This window comes from Cavia porcellus, unplaced genomic scaffold (genome assembly GCF_034190915.1).
Source record: "Cavia porcellus strain 051 isolate PalLab524CR breed Dunkin Hartley unplaced genomic scaffold, mCavPor4.1 scaffold_22, whole genome shotgun sequence".
NCBI lineage: Eukaryota > Metazoa > Chordata > Mammalia > Rodentia > Caviidae > Cavia > Cavia porcellus.
The window spans coordinates 21744833-21758979 of NW_026947505.1; the positions used below are offsets into that span (position 1 = coordinate 21744833).

At 36.6% G+C, this 14147-nt stretch overlaps 1 protein-coding gene across 15 annotated transcripts in view; it reads right to left on the minus strand.

Annotated features, from left to right (window-relative positions):
• The window catches only part of Syne1 (spectrin repeat containing nuclear envelope protein 1), a 430253-nt gene that overhangs the window by 266054 nt on the left and 150052 nt on the right, over positions 1–14147 (minus strand). For all 15 annotated transcript variants that reach the window (XM_063233318.1, XM_023564552.2, XM_013151061.3 and 12 more), the window contains 8 exons: positions 11706–11864; positions 10938–11102; positions 8962–9096; positions 7101–7259; positions 6681–6889; positions 5985–6093; positions 4268–4432; positions 1048–1215 (listed from right to left, as the gene is read on the minus strand). In XM_063233318.1, coding sequence (XP_063089388.1) covers positions 1048–1215; positions 4268–4432; positions 5985–6093; positions 6681–6889; positions 7101–7259; positions 8962–9096; positions 10938–11102; positions 11706–11864 — 1269 coding nt within the window. The remainder of the gene's footprint in view (positions 1–1047; positions 1216–4267; positions 4433–5984; positions 6094–6680; positions 6890–7100; positions 7260–8961; positions 9097–10937; positions 11103–11705; positions 11865–14147) is intronic.

Consider the following 14147-nt stretch of genomic DNA (forward strand, 5'->3'; position numbering starts at 1 on the left):
ATTAGCTTTGCTTTCAGGCTGGGGATTTAGCTCAGCAGCATAAGTGCCTGCCTTGCAAGCAGGCAGTCGTGAGTTTGATCCCCGGTACCAATAAAAATGAAAAAGACAAAAAAAAAAAATTAGCTTTGCTTTACTATACATAGTTATCTTACCATTAAAATGTTTTATTTGAGTCATATTTCCTTTTATATAGTTTAAGAAATAATAACTTTCATTATGCATATATTATAATGCCCAATTCCTTTCTATAAGAAAATAAATTGTTTATAATCAGGGAATGGGGATATAGCATGTGGTCAGCATACATGAAACACTAAGTTCACTCCCCAGCACCAAAAATTATTAGTTCAATTATGAATATGAATTCCTTTACTTCTTATTTTAATTCTTTGCAATAGTGTATTGTTCTGGAAACTCTGATGTTGCAAGTAAGCTCCATTTCCCAAACTAAAATGGGTTCAAAGTTGTAAATTAAGAAGGATTTTTAACATAATGAAACCAGGTGTGGTGGCACACACCTGTAATCCCAGCACTTGGAAGGCTGAGGTAGAACCATTGTTGAGAGTTTGAGATCAACCTGGGCTGCAAAATTAGCTCAAGGCCAGCCTGAACTGAATAGCAAGACCCTTTCTCAAAAAGGCAAAAAACAAAACAAAACAAAACAACCATAATGATAAGAGATAGTGATCTCAAATATGAAACACTCTGTCTCCTTTTGATTTTCTTCTCTGTTATGAAAAGGATAGCTTAGTGAGCTTTAGCCACACTTTCATAGTTAAATAAATTTTCTTGCTTTGTATTCTTTGAATTTTTTGATTTCATCAAATCACTGGGGATTTGCATTGAAGGATATTTAACAGAAGAGAGAATAGATGTTTAACAGAGAGAAGAGGAACCAGAAGCTCCAAATTCCTTTAACCATTCAACCAAGTTTGGATTCCCTCCCTTCCCTCTCCTCCAACCCAAGCTCTAAGTCACATTAGGTATCTCTCTGGTTCTATCAGTCACTAATCAGCTTTCACAAACAGACTGAAGAGGCATTTTTACCTGGTGATGAAGGAGCAACTGCTGGGCTTCAAACAGATTATCAGTGTCTAAAATCTTCTCAGCTTCATCTTTGGCTTCCTGAGAGCCAGAAATTAATTCTTCGAGGGAACTTCTTACTATTTCTTTGTACTGAACACATTCCCCAAAGTTGTTTATCATTTTTTCAACCTAGATTTTCATGAAAAAAATTATATGATATGATTTAGTGAAGTTCATGTAAACTTTCCAAAAACTGAAAAAGACTGATGCATTAACATTGCAAATATTTCCTGTGTACAGTGTGATGCTCTGATACACATGCACATTGTGAAATAATTTCTCTAATCGAGGCAGTTAGCCATCATTTACTATGCCTTCTTTTCTGTGTGTGTGAGAGAGAGAAAAGTAAGTTCCACTTTCTTAGCAAGCTTCAAGCACATAGCACAGTATTATTAACTGTAGAAAGTATGTAGCACATTCAATTTCCAAAATTTATTCATTTGACAACTTATTTCTACCCTTTGACAGATGTTATCCTCTTGAGTTTGTGTGATATTACATATTTTAAGAATGTACATAAAGTCTATCTCAACAACTAGAAATATAGTCACAGATCTCTAATTTTTATTCTTTCACATATTTCGGAGGCTTCTTTAATGATTACCAAATTGCATAGTCACTTATGGGAACTGCAAGTTTAATTTTATCTGATTTCCTATAATATATTAAAAGCCTATTCTAAATAGAGGAAAAAGAACAAAGAAAACCTATTCCACTCAGCATTCAAGGCAGGAAAATAAAGCTCTACCTATTGTATATATTGTCTCCTGGGTTCTTTGAATTATAATTTCATGACTAATGCCTAATTATAAAAGTGCCTTACAAGAAACTTGAGCCCATCATATTTAAATAAGGAAAACATTTATAGAGAAGAAATAAAAGTATTTGTCAAAAATGCCCTCCTGGTATTTCTACATAAAACATCAATAATTTTGTGGAGTTTTAAAATTAGATTTTGTTGTAATTTTCCTGAATTTTCAGCTTTTTTTCTGTCTGATTTTTTGCTTTCCCTATCTTCATTAAGACAATCATTCAAATATTTTAACATTTATTATCCATTGAAGCCTTCTGTCTCTTATCTTCGTTTTCTCCCTTTTATTTTCTTCTGATTTGAGTTTTTCTAAGACAACTTACAGCATGCTGCTTTCCAAATAACTAGCAGTGAAAGAACCTGTGAAAACCATGAACTCCAGATCTCAGTAAAAATCATCATGTGTTGGAAAAAAAGTGACCTTTTCAAACAGGTGGGGTGGTGCATGCATGTAAATGCTTCTGCTGAGGCAGGAAAATCACAAATTTGAGCCAAGCCTGGGTAATTTAACAATTTAGTAAGACCTAGTCTATTTTAAAAAAATAATTGAGATATAGCTCAATGCAAAAGTCTTAGGTTCAACCTGCAATACAGAAAAAAATGTCACTTTTCACTATACACGGTGACTCTATCTATAGCCTTCTTTTTTCTGTTGGACAATGTAAACACTTTATTTTCAGTACTAATTTAAGTATTAAACTGATTGTTATCAGAGGAAGGGACTGATTGCTGAATTCATTTTTATAATCTAAACTTGAACAGAATATACATTTTTCTCAGTTCTCTTTTTTTGCTTTCATTAAGTGATTAGGAAACAAAAAGGAATAATATAAATTACACAGAAGTGTATGATAGGTGAGTGTGCAAAGAATTAATGTGTTACCTACTACACAGTTGTTAGAGACAGGTTATGGCTACAAATCCCAAAGACAGCATCATCCTGAGAGTACTTGGCAAATAAAGCAAATGGCCTTGCTAAAATGTGATAGACACTACTGGTTATTTCACATGTTTTGAGGCAGGGTTGGGGACAAATACATAATAAATTTCTGTGGTTTTGCTAGTAAAATTGATCATTAAATTTTGATTCAAAGATCACCTTTATATGTACACTAGTTTTTAGACCATCACCTTTATTTTTTACCACCTTCACTAAGGAAAGAGTGGAAAGATCAATGTCAAATATTCTCCTAAAATATGGTAGTGAACTTGACCGCCGCTATGAAAAACCGAACACTCAAAGGACTGAAATAGATTATATACCTTAACTTGATTAATCAGATTACAAAGCCCAATTAGTCCAAAATTCTAAAGAAAACCACAATTTATATCAAAATTCTCAAATAAAAATAAAATCACAAGCATTTCAGAATATCTTCGGCTTATATGAATTCACGACTTCAGGCTCAGGCAGATCTATTTAGATTAAAATGATAAAAGCTTGACAGACAAATAGTTAGAAACATCTATAGAGAATTCCTGTTCTTTAGAATCAGACAGTTTAATGGACATTTTCCAGTCATCTAGTAGATCATTTTCCATAGAAGGTTATAGATAAACAATGGCAAAAAATTGTGATAAATATCTATTTACTTTACCTTCTTATAGTATCTTCCTACTCATAAACTCATAACTGAGAGTGAAAGAGGTCCTACTACAAATTAAGTAGGTTGACTTGCGTATTTTAATCTATAAAAGAATCACATAAACATTGAATTTCATATTCAAAAGTTTAAAGTGAGTAGATCTTGGCCTAAAGAATTTTTTTCTGGCCTGCTGAATATTCACTGAGTATTTTTATTGACTAGTTTATTATTACGAGTTAGCTGTTGTCAACCATTCACTCGGACAAGCATTATACTAACTGCTTTATCCACATCATTGCAGTTAGTCCCTATCACTACCATTTTAGGAAACTATTCTAAAGTGCATTTTATAAAGCAATGAGAACCTACAGACATCTGACACCAAACTCCAGCTTCTAGAGGTAGTTGGGCATCAGATCTAAACTCTGGCCCTTGTCTGAGTTCCAACCTTGTTTTTAACATTTATTTTACATCCTAAGGTGACAGAGAAATTACAATACATTTAGAGAGAACAAAAACAAAAACAAAAATTGCAGACTGATGTACTTTAAGTAAGAGCCGAAAAAAAAAAAAAAAAACCAAACCTGATGGATAAGCTTTAAACTTCGAACACATTCATAAAAGACGCTGAAGTTAAACATCCTACTCACCTTGTCCAATAATTTTCATATGAATAATTATGCTAACTATACAGTTTTAACTACAGTTTCTTTGTAAAGTTACTTGTGAAACTATAGCCAAAGGAAAGAGAACCATCTACGCACAGTGCAAGGAACTGATATACCTCTGACAGCAAAGTGGTGAGTTCCTTGAAAGAGCTGGATAATTTTGCCAGCTCATCTCCTCGCTGTTGGGCTTCATTCTCAGAAGAAACCTCCATCAAAATTTTGAGCCTGGATTTCAGCCAGCTAAGATTCTCACCTCTTGTGGTAACATCATGTCTGATCTCCTGGAATGAGAGAACACCTTTGTCGAACACAGTGCAACTATAAACCATGACTTTATATCAGGAAAGGACTCAACTCAAGAAAGTTTGCATGTGGAGGTAAGCGACATTCAGCCACCAGCAGATAGCTTGCTTCTTTTACTCTTTGCAGGCATCTTTAACACGTCTACAAGTGCTCAAAGAAAGGTTCGCTAGTGTCAGTTGCAAATAGCTAATGGGTGAAATCAATACTGTCTTCACTTAAAAGTATCACTTTCATAATTAGGTTGTTTAGGTATTTATAGAAACATCCTTATTCACATCAAAGGTGTTTATAACGATACTAAGAATATGAAATATCAAAATTAGAAATTATAATTGTATGTTTTATTACCTCACTTTCTATATGTTTAAAGAAACAGTAACTTTAGAAAAATGAGCAAAATCCTTACATATATTTGATTACTTTCAGTAACCTGCTTTTCTTTTATTGAAGAGTTTACTTGTTGAATATATTTATGGATGTTTTAAAGATTTAACTTCATTAATATACATTACTTCTCTCTCTCTCTCTCTCTCTCTCTCTCTCTGACACAGAGTCTTGCTATGGGGTCCAGGCTCACCTACAACTCACAGCCGTCCTCTTGCCTATCTTTCAATTGTCAGGATTAGAGGTGTGCAACCCCATGCACAGCACGCTGCCTCATTTTGTTAGATTTTAAAATCAATACCTTTTATAACATTGACTTTGCATGAAGAGGACCAGAGCTCTAATGTAAGCTGGGAGTGTTTGCCAGCAAAGACAATCCTGCCAAATCTCTGCAGCTTCAGGCTTGCAGGACTGGTGACAGGGCAGCCTGGCCCTTCTATACTCCCTTTGAAGTAGGGCAGGGCAGTGTTTTCCAAACTCTAGAGGTGCAAAGGGCTGTCTCAGGATAGATGCATGCCTATCAGGAGGGCTACTGGCTCCGGAAGCAGATGGTCCCTACATTGTAAGATGTGAAATCTTTTGTACTGTAGTACCAGCAATAAATGACATCCTTGCAAATGTATACCAGGATGTTATTAGCCACCTCTAGCACTTAAGGTGATTTTATAATTTAATAGGAAATAAAATGGAATTTAGAGGATTGAAACAGAAAGGAAATATATTTTCCTTAAATATGGAACTATGTGACCAGCAAGGTTTCAAAAAAAAAAAAAAAAAAAAAAAAAAAAAAAAAACAGAAAGGGTTTTTGCAATAGCATGGTCTACAAACAAAGACCAAACTGAGAGGAAAAGGTCTCTCTGGATGCCACTCACATCTGAAGATACAAGAGATACCACTGACCATGACGTTCTTACAGCTACGGACAATTCAATAGACAAAAAAAAAAAAAAAAAAAGAAAAGAAAAGAAAAGAAAAAAAAAGCAAAAAAGAAAGCAAACAAACTCAAATTCTTCACAGTAATAAGAGGACAACTGTTTTCAAAACAAGGTTCAGTAACCTATTTTTTTCTAGAAAGAAAGAGAAGACAACATGAACATCGCCTTTTTTATTGGAAAATTGCCTCTAGTAAACCTGCCAGCACTTACTTCCACTGTACATTTAATCTCACTGTGATTGGCAGTATCAATGGCTGCATCCTTGATTCCCTTCAACTGTGTCTCCTTGGCTGATATCCAAGATGAGAACTCAGAAAACCTGAAAGAACACCAGCATTTCCTTATTAAAGGGAGACAACATCAAAATGGTGAGGATACATTTTTAATGAATGTACTTATGGACACGTAGAAATCAAGTAGTAACAAAACTGATTAACACATTTTCTGAAAAACTTGTAACATAAAGTGGAGCGCAAGGATGGCCACTTTAAGCACAATAACTTGGCAGGAGCTGAGGACAAGACGTGTCCCAGGGTCTGAGCATCTGGAAGGAAGGGGATGCCTGAGGCTCCTCAATTGTGTCCACCACGATGAGGTACTAAACCAAGGAAACAGATGCTTCTGTGGGGTGGATGGTGAAACAGGGAGGGGAAAAGGGGTTAGCCAATTCTGCCCCCAAAAGACCATCTGAGTCAACTGGAAATAATACGTCTTTCCCTGTTTCTGATGGAAACCCATCATTATAAAGAAATGAAGTATTTTTGGGTAAGAACATAAGCAGGATCGGACAATATGATTTTTTTATTGCACAAAATGAAATATTTGCCATTTCTTATTGCATAATCATCTCTGAATTATAGCAGGACAGAGGGACTGAATCCCTCTCTGGAGACAAGCCCAAGCTACCTGCTAGTGTAGTCCTTCCACTTGTCTGGGTCCTCCACCAGCTTTGCATAGGTGGCATTGATGGCAGCTTTGAGTTCTTTAAGAGCCGTGTGACAGGTGCCAGGTGTGTCCCTTACTGGATCCCGGGCGGAGAGTTTCATACACAATTCCTCAATGAGCTGTAACCTTTTCTCACAGAGATGATGAGGACCTTTGTCACTGAAGAAAATCTAATAAGCAATAAACATTTTTATAATCCCTGCAATAAGCCGTATCATACCTTTCTTTACATTTTCATAGAAAAACTAGTGGGAGATTCCTATAAACTACCACTGGAGAAGAAGTAAACTACTTTTTTCCAACCCAAACTAAAGCTTCCATAGTATACATTAAGTAACAGTGAACCTCTACAGGATTGTGCTGTTGGTATGTGAAACCTACCCTGTGCTCTTTAATGATTTTTTCGCTGCCTTCCTGGGGCACCAGGTTGGTCTCTCGGTTCAGCTCTGCTCTACATTCTTCTACAGAAGCCAAGAATCTGTTCTTCTCTGCAGCAATCTTCAAATGGAGCAAATGATAAGGGGCTTCTCCTTGAAGATCCTGCATTTCATAGAAAGATCCAGTAAAGCAGAATCATGCTTCTGATGATGTACATTTATAACTGAAGTGGCAAAAAGTAAAATGTTCTTTTTGTTCTTTGGGCTTTTCCAAACACTGACTGCTCCTAGTCCTTGCAGACTGATGAGGCCTGGTATTTTCACAGAAATTGTTCTGCTTCATTTTCATAAAAGCCCTACATGAAATTAATCCTCTTATTTTAAGGATTGAACCACTAAAGTTCTAGAACACACAAGACTCAGGATTAAATACTTAGGGCACATGACCACCTGCCATATCTCTTCTCTATAGATATATACTAAGCAAGTAGGTAAGCAATCACTTAAACCATGCACAACTTTGATATTATTCCCTTGTGATATAAGTGTAAGCTTCACCACTATCATTTTTGTGCTCTAATTTATTAATTGTAGCCAGCTTGTGTCCAATAGTACATAAAAGGATTTTCTTTAAGTGAAATATTAAGATAACTGATGATAAAACTGTGGTAGAGCCATAGAACAACTGTAACAGGTGACTTCCAAGGATTCACCTCCTTTCTCCTTGAGGAGAAACTCTCCAGTTTCATTTTACCTTTCTGGTATGCTAAGCTTCAAGGCATCTTAGAAAGCTTGAGTTCTTTTAAGCAACTTTTCTTTTTAAACAAAAAAAAAATTTCAAATGTAGCAAGCATCTTTCCTATATATACAAGAATGATGTTTAGCCAATGTTACTGAGATTTTAATAATCCAGAAAATAACACAACCTCATGGAGAAGGTTTTAGCCACCAGTCTTCCAAACCCCAAGACTTCTTCATACAATGCACATGAACCATCACCTCCTGAGAGCACTCATGCTCCTGGCTCGAGCAGCAACTCTCATGGAAGGCCAAAGACACAGTGTGTCGCCCTCAGATACTGACCTGGTGGGATCTCTGTGCCAGCACCAGCTTTGTCCCCCACAATTCCTCCAGCACATGACACTTGGATCACACAGAGCCCGAAAGGATCCCTGCCTTACTTACATGCCGCTCTCTGGCTTTCTCTCTTCTGATTGCTGTGATTTCCTTTCTTCCTACGCCTACAGTGCCTCTTTTTTCTTCGAAGTCTCAGCTTACTGTGGCTATTTTATTCACTTTTCTCCAGTCTCCTAGTGGGTCCACCTCCTTCTTTCAAAGCTTCAATGAGGTTTTATATGTGGACTTCTTATATATTACACTTTTAATACTTGCAACAAATTATTTCCCTAACTGAACTCTAAGTCTTTTTGGGTAAAAGAAGTATGTTTTCTTCATTATTAAAATTTTATTTATATTTTCAGATGATCACTATCTGAGATAATAAAATATTTGAGCACAGCCAAATATGTATAATATCAATAGTGTGCCTAACATGATTTATTTCTCCAAAGAGTTCACTAAGAGTTGCTTAAATAAATTAATGACTTTTTCACACTTATTCCAAAGCAAACAAAAAGCTGAGTATTTGAATATGATAAAACTGATGCTGCCATACAGTGGAAGAACAAAACTCTATCATAACTGATCACGTTTTATTTGCATTCGTTTTTTGTTTAGTGGATAAGTAGCCTTGGGAACACTGCACACATCTCTACACTTCCATTTTTCCTGGCCCTCAGCTCCCTTGTGCTTTGTCGCTTCAGTCAGGACACGATGTTCCCATATTCCCAAGTGCCCTGGCCCACCTTCCACTGTTTGTGCAGCTTCCTGACCGCTTCCTGCAGCCCCTGTTGCTCCTGCTCGGGGAGGATGTCCGTGAGTTCATCACAAGCTTTCAGGAAAGCGTTAAGGACCCTCTGATCCAGCTGGCTGAAAAACTCCTGAGATGGAGGGGAGTGCAGTTAAGATTCCCAGGAAAATGAAAGACGGCATCGACATAAATACACCTGACTGAGTCTCTTAGACACTTATCTGTTGCCCTCATCAAAACTTCTGGGCAACTTGCAATTCTTTTTTTCAGAAACAAACTGCAAATATCTATAGTTATGAGTTGCAACTCTTCAGATTTGCATTTAAGCAGTACTTTTTACATTTTGGGAAAATGTCTGCAGCTTTCAAATTTTTGGTAAAATATTCTGAAACGCCAATGAAATACCCTACAATCTTAATTCAAGTGGCAGAGTTTTGTTCTTCTTTGGTAAAGTCAGAAGAGCAGGACAGAAGCCAGGATTAAGTCTCATAGCTCCCTGTCTTGGTACTAAGGATTGAACCAGGGCTTTGTGTTACATGCAGGAAACACGCATGCTGTCAATAGCACTGTGTCCTCCTCAAATTCATACATTAAAGTCCTAACCTCAGATGTGATGGTAGCTGGTGATGGGGCCTTTGTGTGTGTTTGGGGTGGGGAATAATTAGGTTTAATGAGGTTGTGAGGGTGGTACCTTGACTTTAGAATTCATGACCATATAGGAAGAAACACCAAAGAGCTCTCTTCCTGATATGGAAGACTATAAAAAGGCATCCCTGTACTAGCCAGAGGCACCGCAATCTCAGACTTCCAACCTCAGAAACTCTAAGGAAATAAGTTTCTGGGGGCTGGAGATTTAGCTCAGTGGTGCAAGTGCCTGCTTGGCAAATGAGAGGTCATCAGTTCAATCCCTGGTACCAAACAAAAAAAGAAAGTAAGTTTCTATTGCTGAAGCCTCCAGTCTGTGGCATTATGTTATGGCAGTCTAAACAAACTAAGACAATACATGTGTACAAGTATACACCGTGACTAAGTCTCACACACTCAAGACTGCGTATGCTGAGAAATTTTGACACAACAGTGACTCAAAACAGGAGTGTCCTACTGTGGAAATGTATAAATTGAGATGACACTTTTGAGTTTTGTGATTATAGACATAGACTTTGAGTCTAGAAAGCTGCACCCCAAATTCCCTGCATTCCTCACTCGAGAGTGTAGTTTATATAAGTAGCCAGTGAAATCTTAGGTAAAACAGTTCATAATATAATATTTGCAGAATGTTGATAGTCTCTATATACCATTTCATATATCACCAAGGTTCTCAACAATAATGCCATTTAAACAAGTAAACATGAAATGACTCACGTTGTTTATTAAATACAAGACTTTAAGTGACACTATATTTATACTATGATATGTTGGTTCAAGAAATGAACACAAATTTCCAGGTGTAATAGTGCAAGCTATAATCTCACCACTTGGGGAGACTAAGACAAAGGAGCACAAGTTTGAGTCTAGCCTAGGCAATGTCAAAACCCAGTTTCAAAATAAACAATGAAAATGAAAATTTAAAAGGGCCAGGTAGGCAGGGCAGTGCTTCTATATAAATAAATAAATAAATGACACGAAGGACTTACTCTCCTCAACTGGTCTATTTAATAGAACTTGTGGTTATGTAAGAATTTCTGAGCTAAACAAATGAATGAGTAATTTGGACAGCTTGGATTATCCTGACTCTCTATTATTCTGGAGGCTTACAGATCATCTCCTGGAAGTAAGCTAATAAACTGCACTTGTACTTCTGGCTTTCATTTTTTTGTGTTTCCTATTCACAAATTTTCCACCTTTCCAAGTCCCTGTGCCAGCTTCCACTCCACCCTCCGCCCCAACAATGGATCACAATGCTTTTTATTCTCTCATTCAGCATCCTGTCCCCTCCCCTGGGTTACATGAGTCATGGAGGCGCAGACTCACCGTGTGTCTCCGCAGAAGCTCTTCAGGGTCTCCCTTCTCTTCCAGGCCCTCCTGAGCGACCCGAAGCACCTTCTCCAACTCTGCCCGAGACTCCTCAAACTTCTTCATCAAGCGACTATTGGTTTCCACATGCTTTTTCCAATCTCCAGTTTTCTTTACCATATTCTGGGTGTAAAAAATAGTTGTCCCTTGGTATTCTCTGCAGGTTAGTTTCAAGATTCCCAGAGGATACCAAAATCCACAGCCACTCAAGGCTTTTATATAAAATGGGGCAATGTTTGCATGAAATCAAGGTATATCCTCTTACATACTATAAATCAGCCCTAGATTCCTTATAATATCTAACACAATGTAAATGCTACATAAATAGTTGTCATGCTATATTGGTTAGGGAATATTAATAGGAAAGAAAGGCTGTACATGTTCAGTTTAGATACAATTTCTTTCTAAATATTTTCAACCCACAGGTGGTTGAATTTACAGATGTAGAACTTGTGGCTACTGTAAGCTGACCATAATCATAACACGATACTGCTTTTTCATTACTGAAGATGTCATTTGGCCATACAGCATTATCTCTTTTTAAGCTATTTCATTATGATAAAAATCACTAACTTTTTAATATTAAAATCAGAAAAAGTAGTAAAATGTTTTTTTTCAAATACCAGAGGATAAGGTGTTTTAGTATTAAAACAAATGGTGATTACTTGTTTTTAATCTTTGGATTTTTGTGAACTAGCAAGTGTAAAGACAAGAAAAGCAAGTTACCTGAAAAGCAACATGAACATCTGCAATCTGTCTTTGTAGCTTGGTTTGATCAAAATGCTTTAATACACTGCTTAAGGTCACAAACTTTTGAACACTTTGGCTGCCTTTCTCAATGAGTGTTAAAGTTTTCTTACAGCTTTCTTGACAAGCCAGCAGTTCCTACAAGGAAAGGGTATCCATGACAATATTATTTAAATAATAGAATGAAATAAGGAAGGAAGTAAGGAAGGAGAGAGGGAAACAACCGAGAAAGGGAAGAGAAGTTACAAACACAAACATTACATAGCTCTTAGATTTTCAATCAGCAATATGGAAAACCACACATACAGAGGAATATTTCAAAAGAACTCAGATTGAAGTCATCACTGAAGTCAGTGCTTTTTAGACGAGGCATTTAAATGTTACAATGAGTTTGTTGAGTTTTGTATTTTTCATGCATATCTTATTAACATTAAAAAATGATTTTTTGTCTGCTCTTACTCTTCCAACTGGTTGACAGATCAGTAGGGTTTTGAGAGAACAGTCACAAAATCAGTCAACATATTAGGTTTTAATCAGACAAAATAAATTTAACCTCAATGCATGCCTACTTTACTGAGTCAGACATAGCAGATTATATCTCATTTGTATCCCCTAAATTTATAGTTGAATTCCTACAGTTCCTAAGATATCAATCTCTTTTTAAAGAAACAGTAAACTTCAGATCATGATCATCAAAAAACCCCACAGATGTAGGGAAGACTTGCACCCGCCCTGTTTGTAGCCTGAGATGCTTGGGTGACTGACAGACCTTCCCCTCCTCCTTGCAGCCTCGTATCCTAGCAACTTTGGCAGAGGGGAAATGAACCAGCCCAGCCAAGGCAGATTTTTTTTTTTTCTTGAGTCCACAGCACTTGCATTTCAACATCTTCGGCAGCTTTGAAAAAAATATTTCAAACTGCTCTTTTTGGATGCCATTTTTGGTCATCGAATGTTAACATTAACAAGAAGGCTTTGTTTTCTTTTGCAAAGCAGAACAAAGACGTTCTTTCCTTTTGAAGACTTAGGAGGCAAAATGGTAACATTGTTTTAATATGTTCTTACGAAATACCAATACTTAATAAAAGTATCATTTTAATTATGGGATGGTTATGATAATTTATAGCAATTTGGGCAAGTAGAAAATGGCATCATATCACAAAATAAAACACTCTTCAGCATGACAAGCCACACAATGGGATTTGGTGATATGTTCATTGTGGTACTATAAATAGTACTAACAACACTCTTCATTACTGAATGTATGTTCTCATGTATAATCACCTTCATTTTACAATAAGCATATGAAAGTTAAACAAGGTTTTATAATTTGCTGTACGTCAGACCTGAGGTCTGCATATTTATGGCTCATTTCAGGCCCCTGCTCTTTCTAACAAATGAACCTGCCTCTTTCCCTAAATCCATATCAATTAATGCTGTGACACTTGCCCTCATCTGGTGAATAGGTTCATTTATAGGAAAGCAGCTAAGTAAGTCAGCTAACTGCACATTGTTAGAGATGCAGATGTGCTCACTAAACATGACTACCACAGCGAAGATGTTTCCAGACTTTTATGATTGATTAAAAAGATCTATTCCCAGAATCAAAGAAAAGTTCTCATAAGACGTAAGTTACAGATACTCATTAGATAGAAAAAAATCAATTATTTATTGTATAAAAATATGTATTATTTCTATCTATCCATATCCATCCATGATTCCAATTAGTCAAGAAATGTAGGAACAAACACTTTTTAAAATGAAACTAACCACTTCATCAGTTGGACAGGTGATGCCCAAAGATGTGTGTGGGAAGAATCACTAAGTGATTTCCCAAAGAGAGTCAACATGAAGATAAAAATAAAAGTTTTGGATATGTTTTTCTATTCTTTTAAAGTTACACATGAGAATTTACTTAAGCTAGTCTTTTTCGTGGACTCTGTTCATTGGTTAAAAAAATAGTAATAGAAAATTAAATGACTACAAAGCAGAAAGGATAATGAAAGGTCCTTCTATTGTGGATGCCTTTTTTGTTTCAAGACTTGGGCACTTCTTCTATGACACATTCCTTATTTTTGGAGAGTCACAGTGAACTTCCACCTTCTGTGCTTGGCAATCAGAACTCATGTATAGGGATGCACAGAACAGATGGCCATAAAGGCTTCCCGAGTATCGTCAGCCACAACACTGTCCGGTCCACAGAAGGCAGAGGTAGGTACTCCACACAAGCTGGCCCTTCTAATGTTGCTCAAATCAGGAAACTTCCTAGTTCATGAGCAAAGATGCAGGCTCCTTAAGCCCTCCTGCTCTGAGTGTTTGGCTTGAGCATCCCCTGGAAATACTTCAATACAGAATAAGCTCTCATCTTTGGACAAGATGTGCACCTATATTTTGAGTTACCAGTACTATAGTATTCTAAAGGTA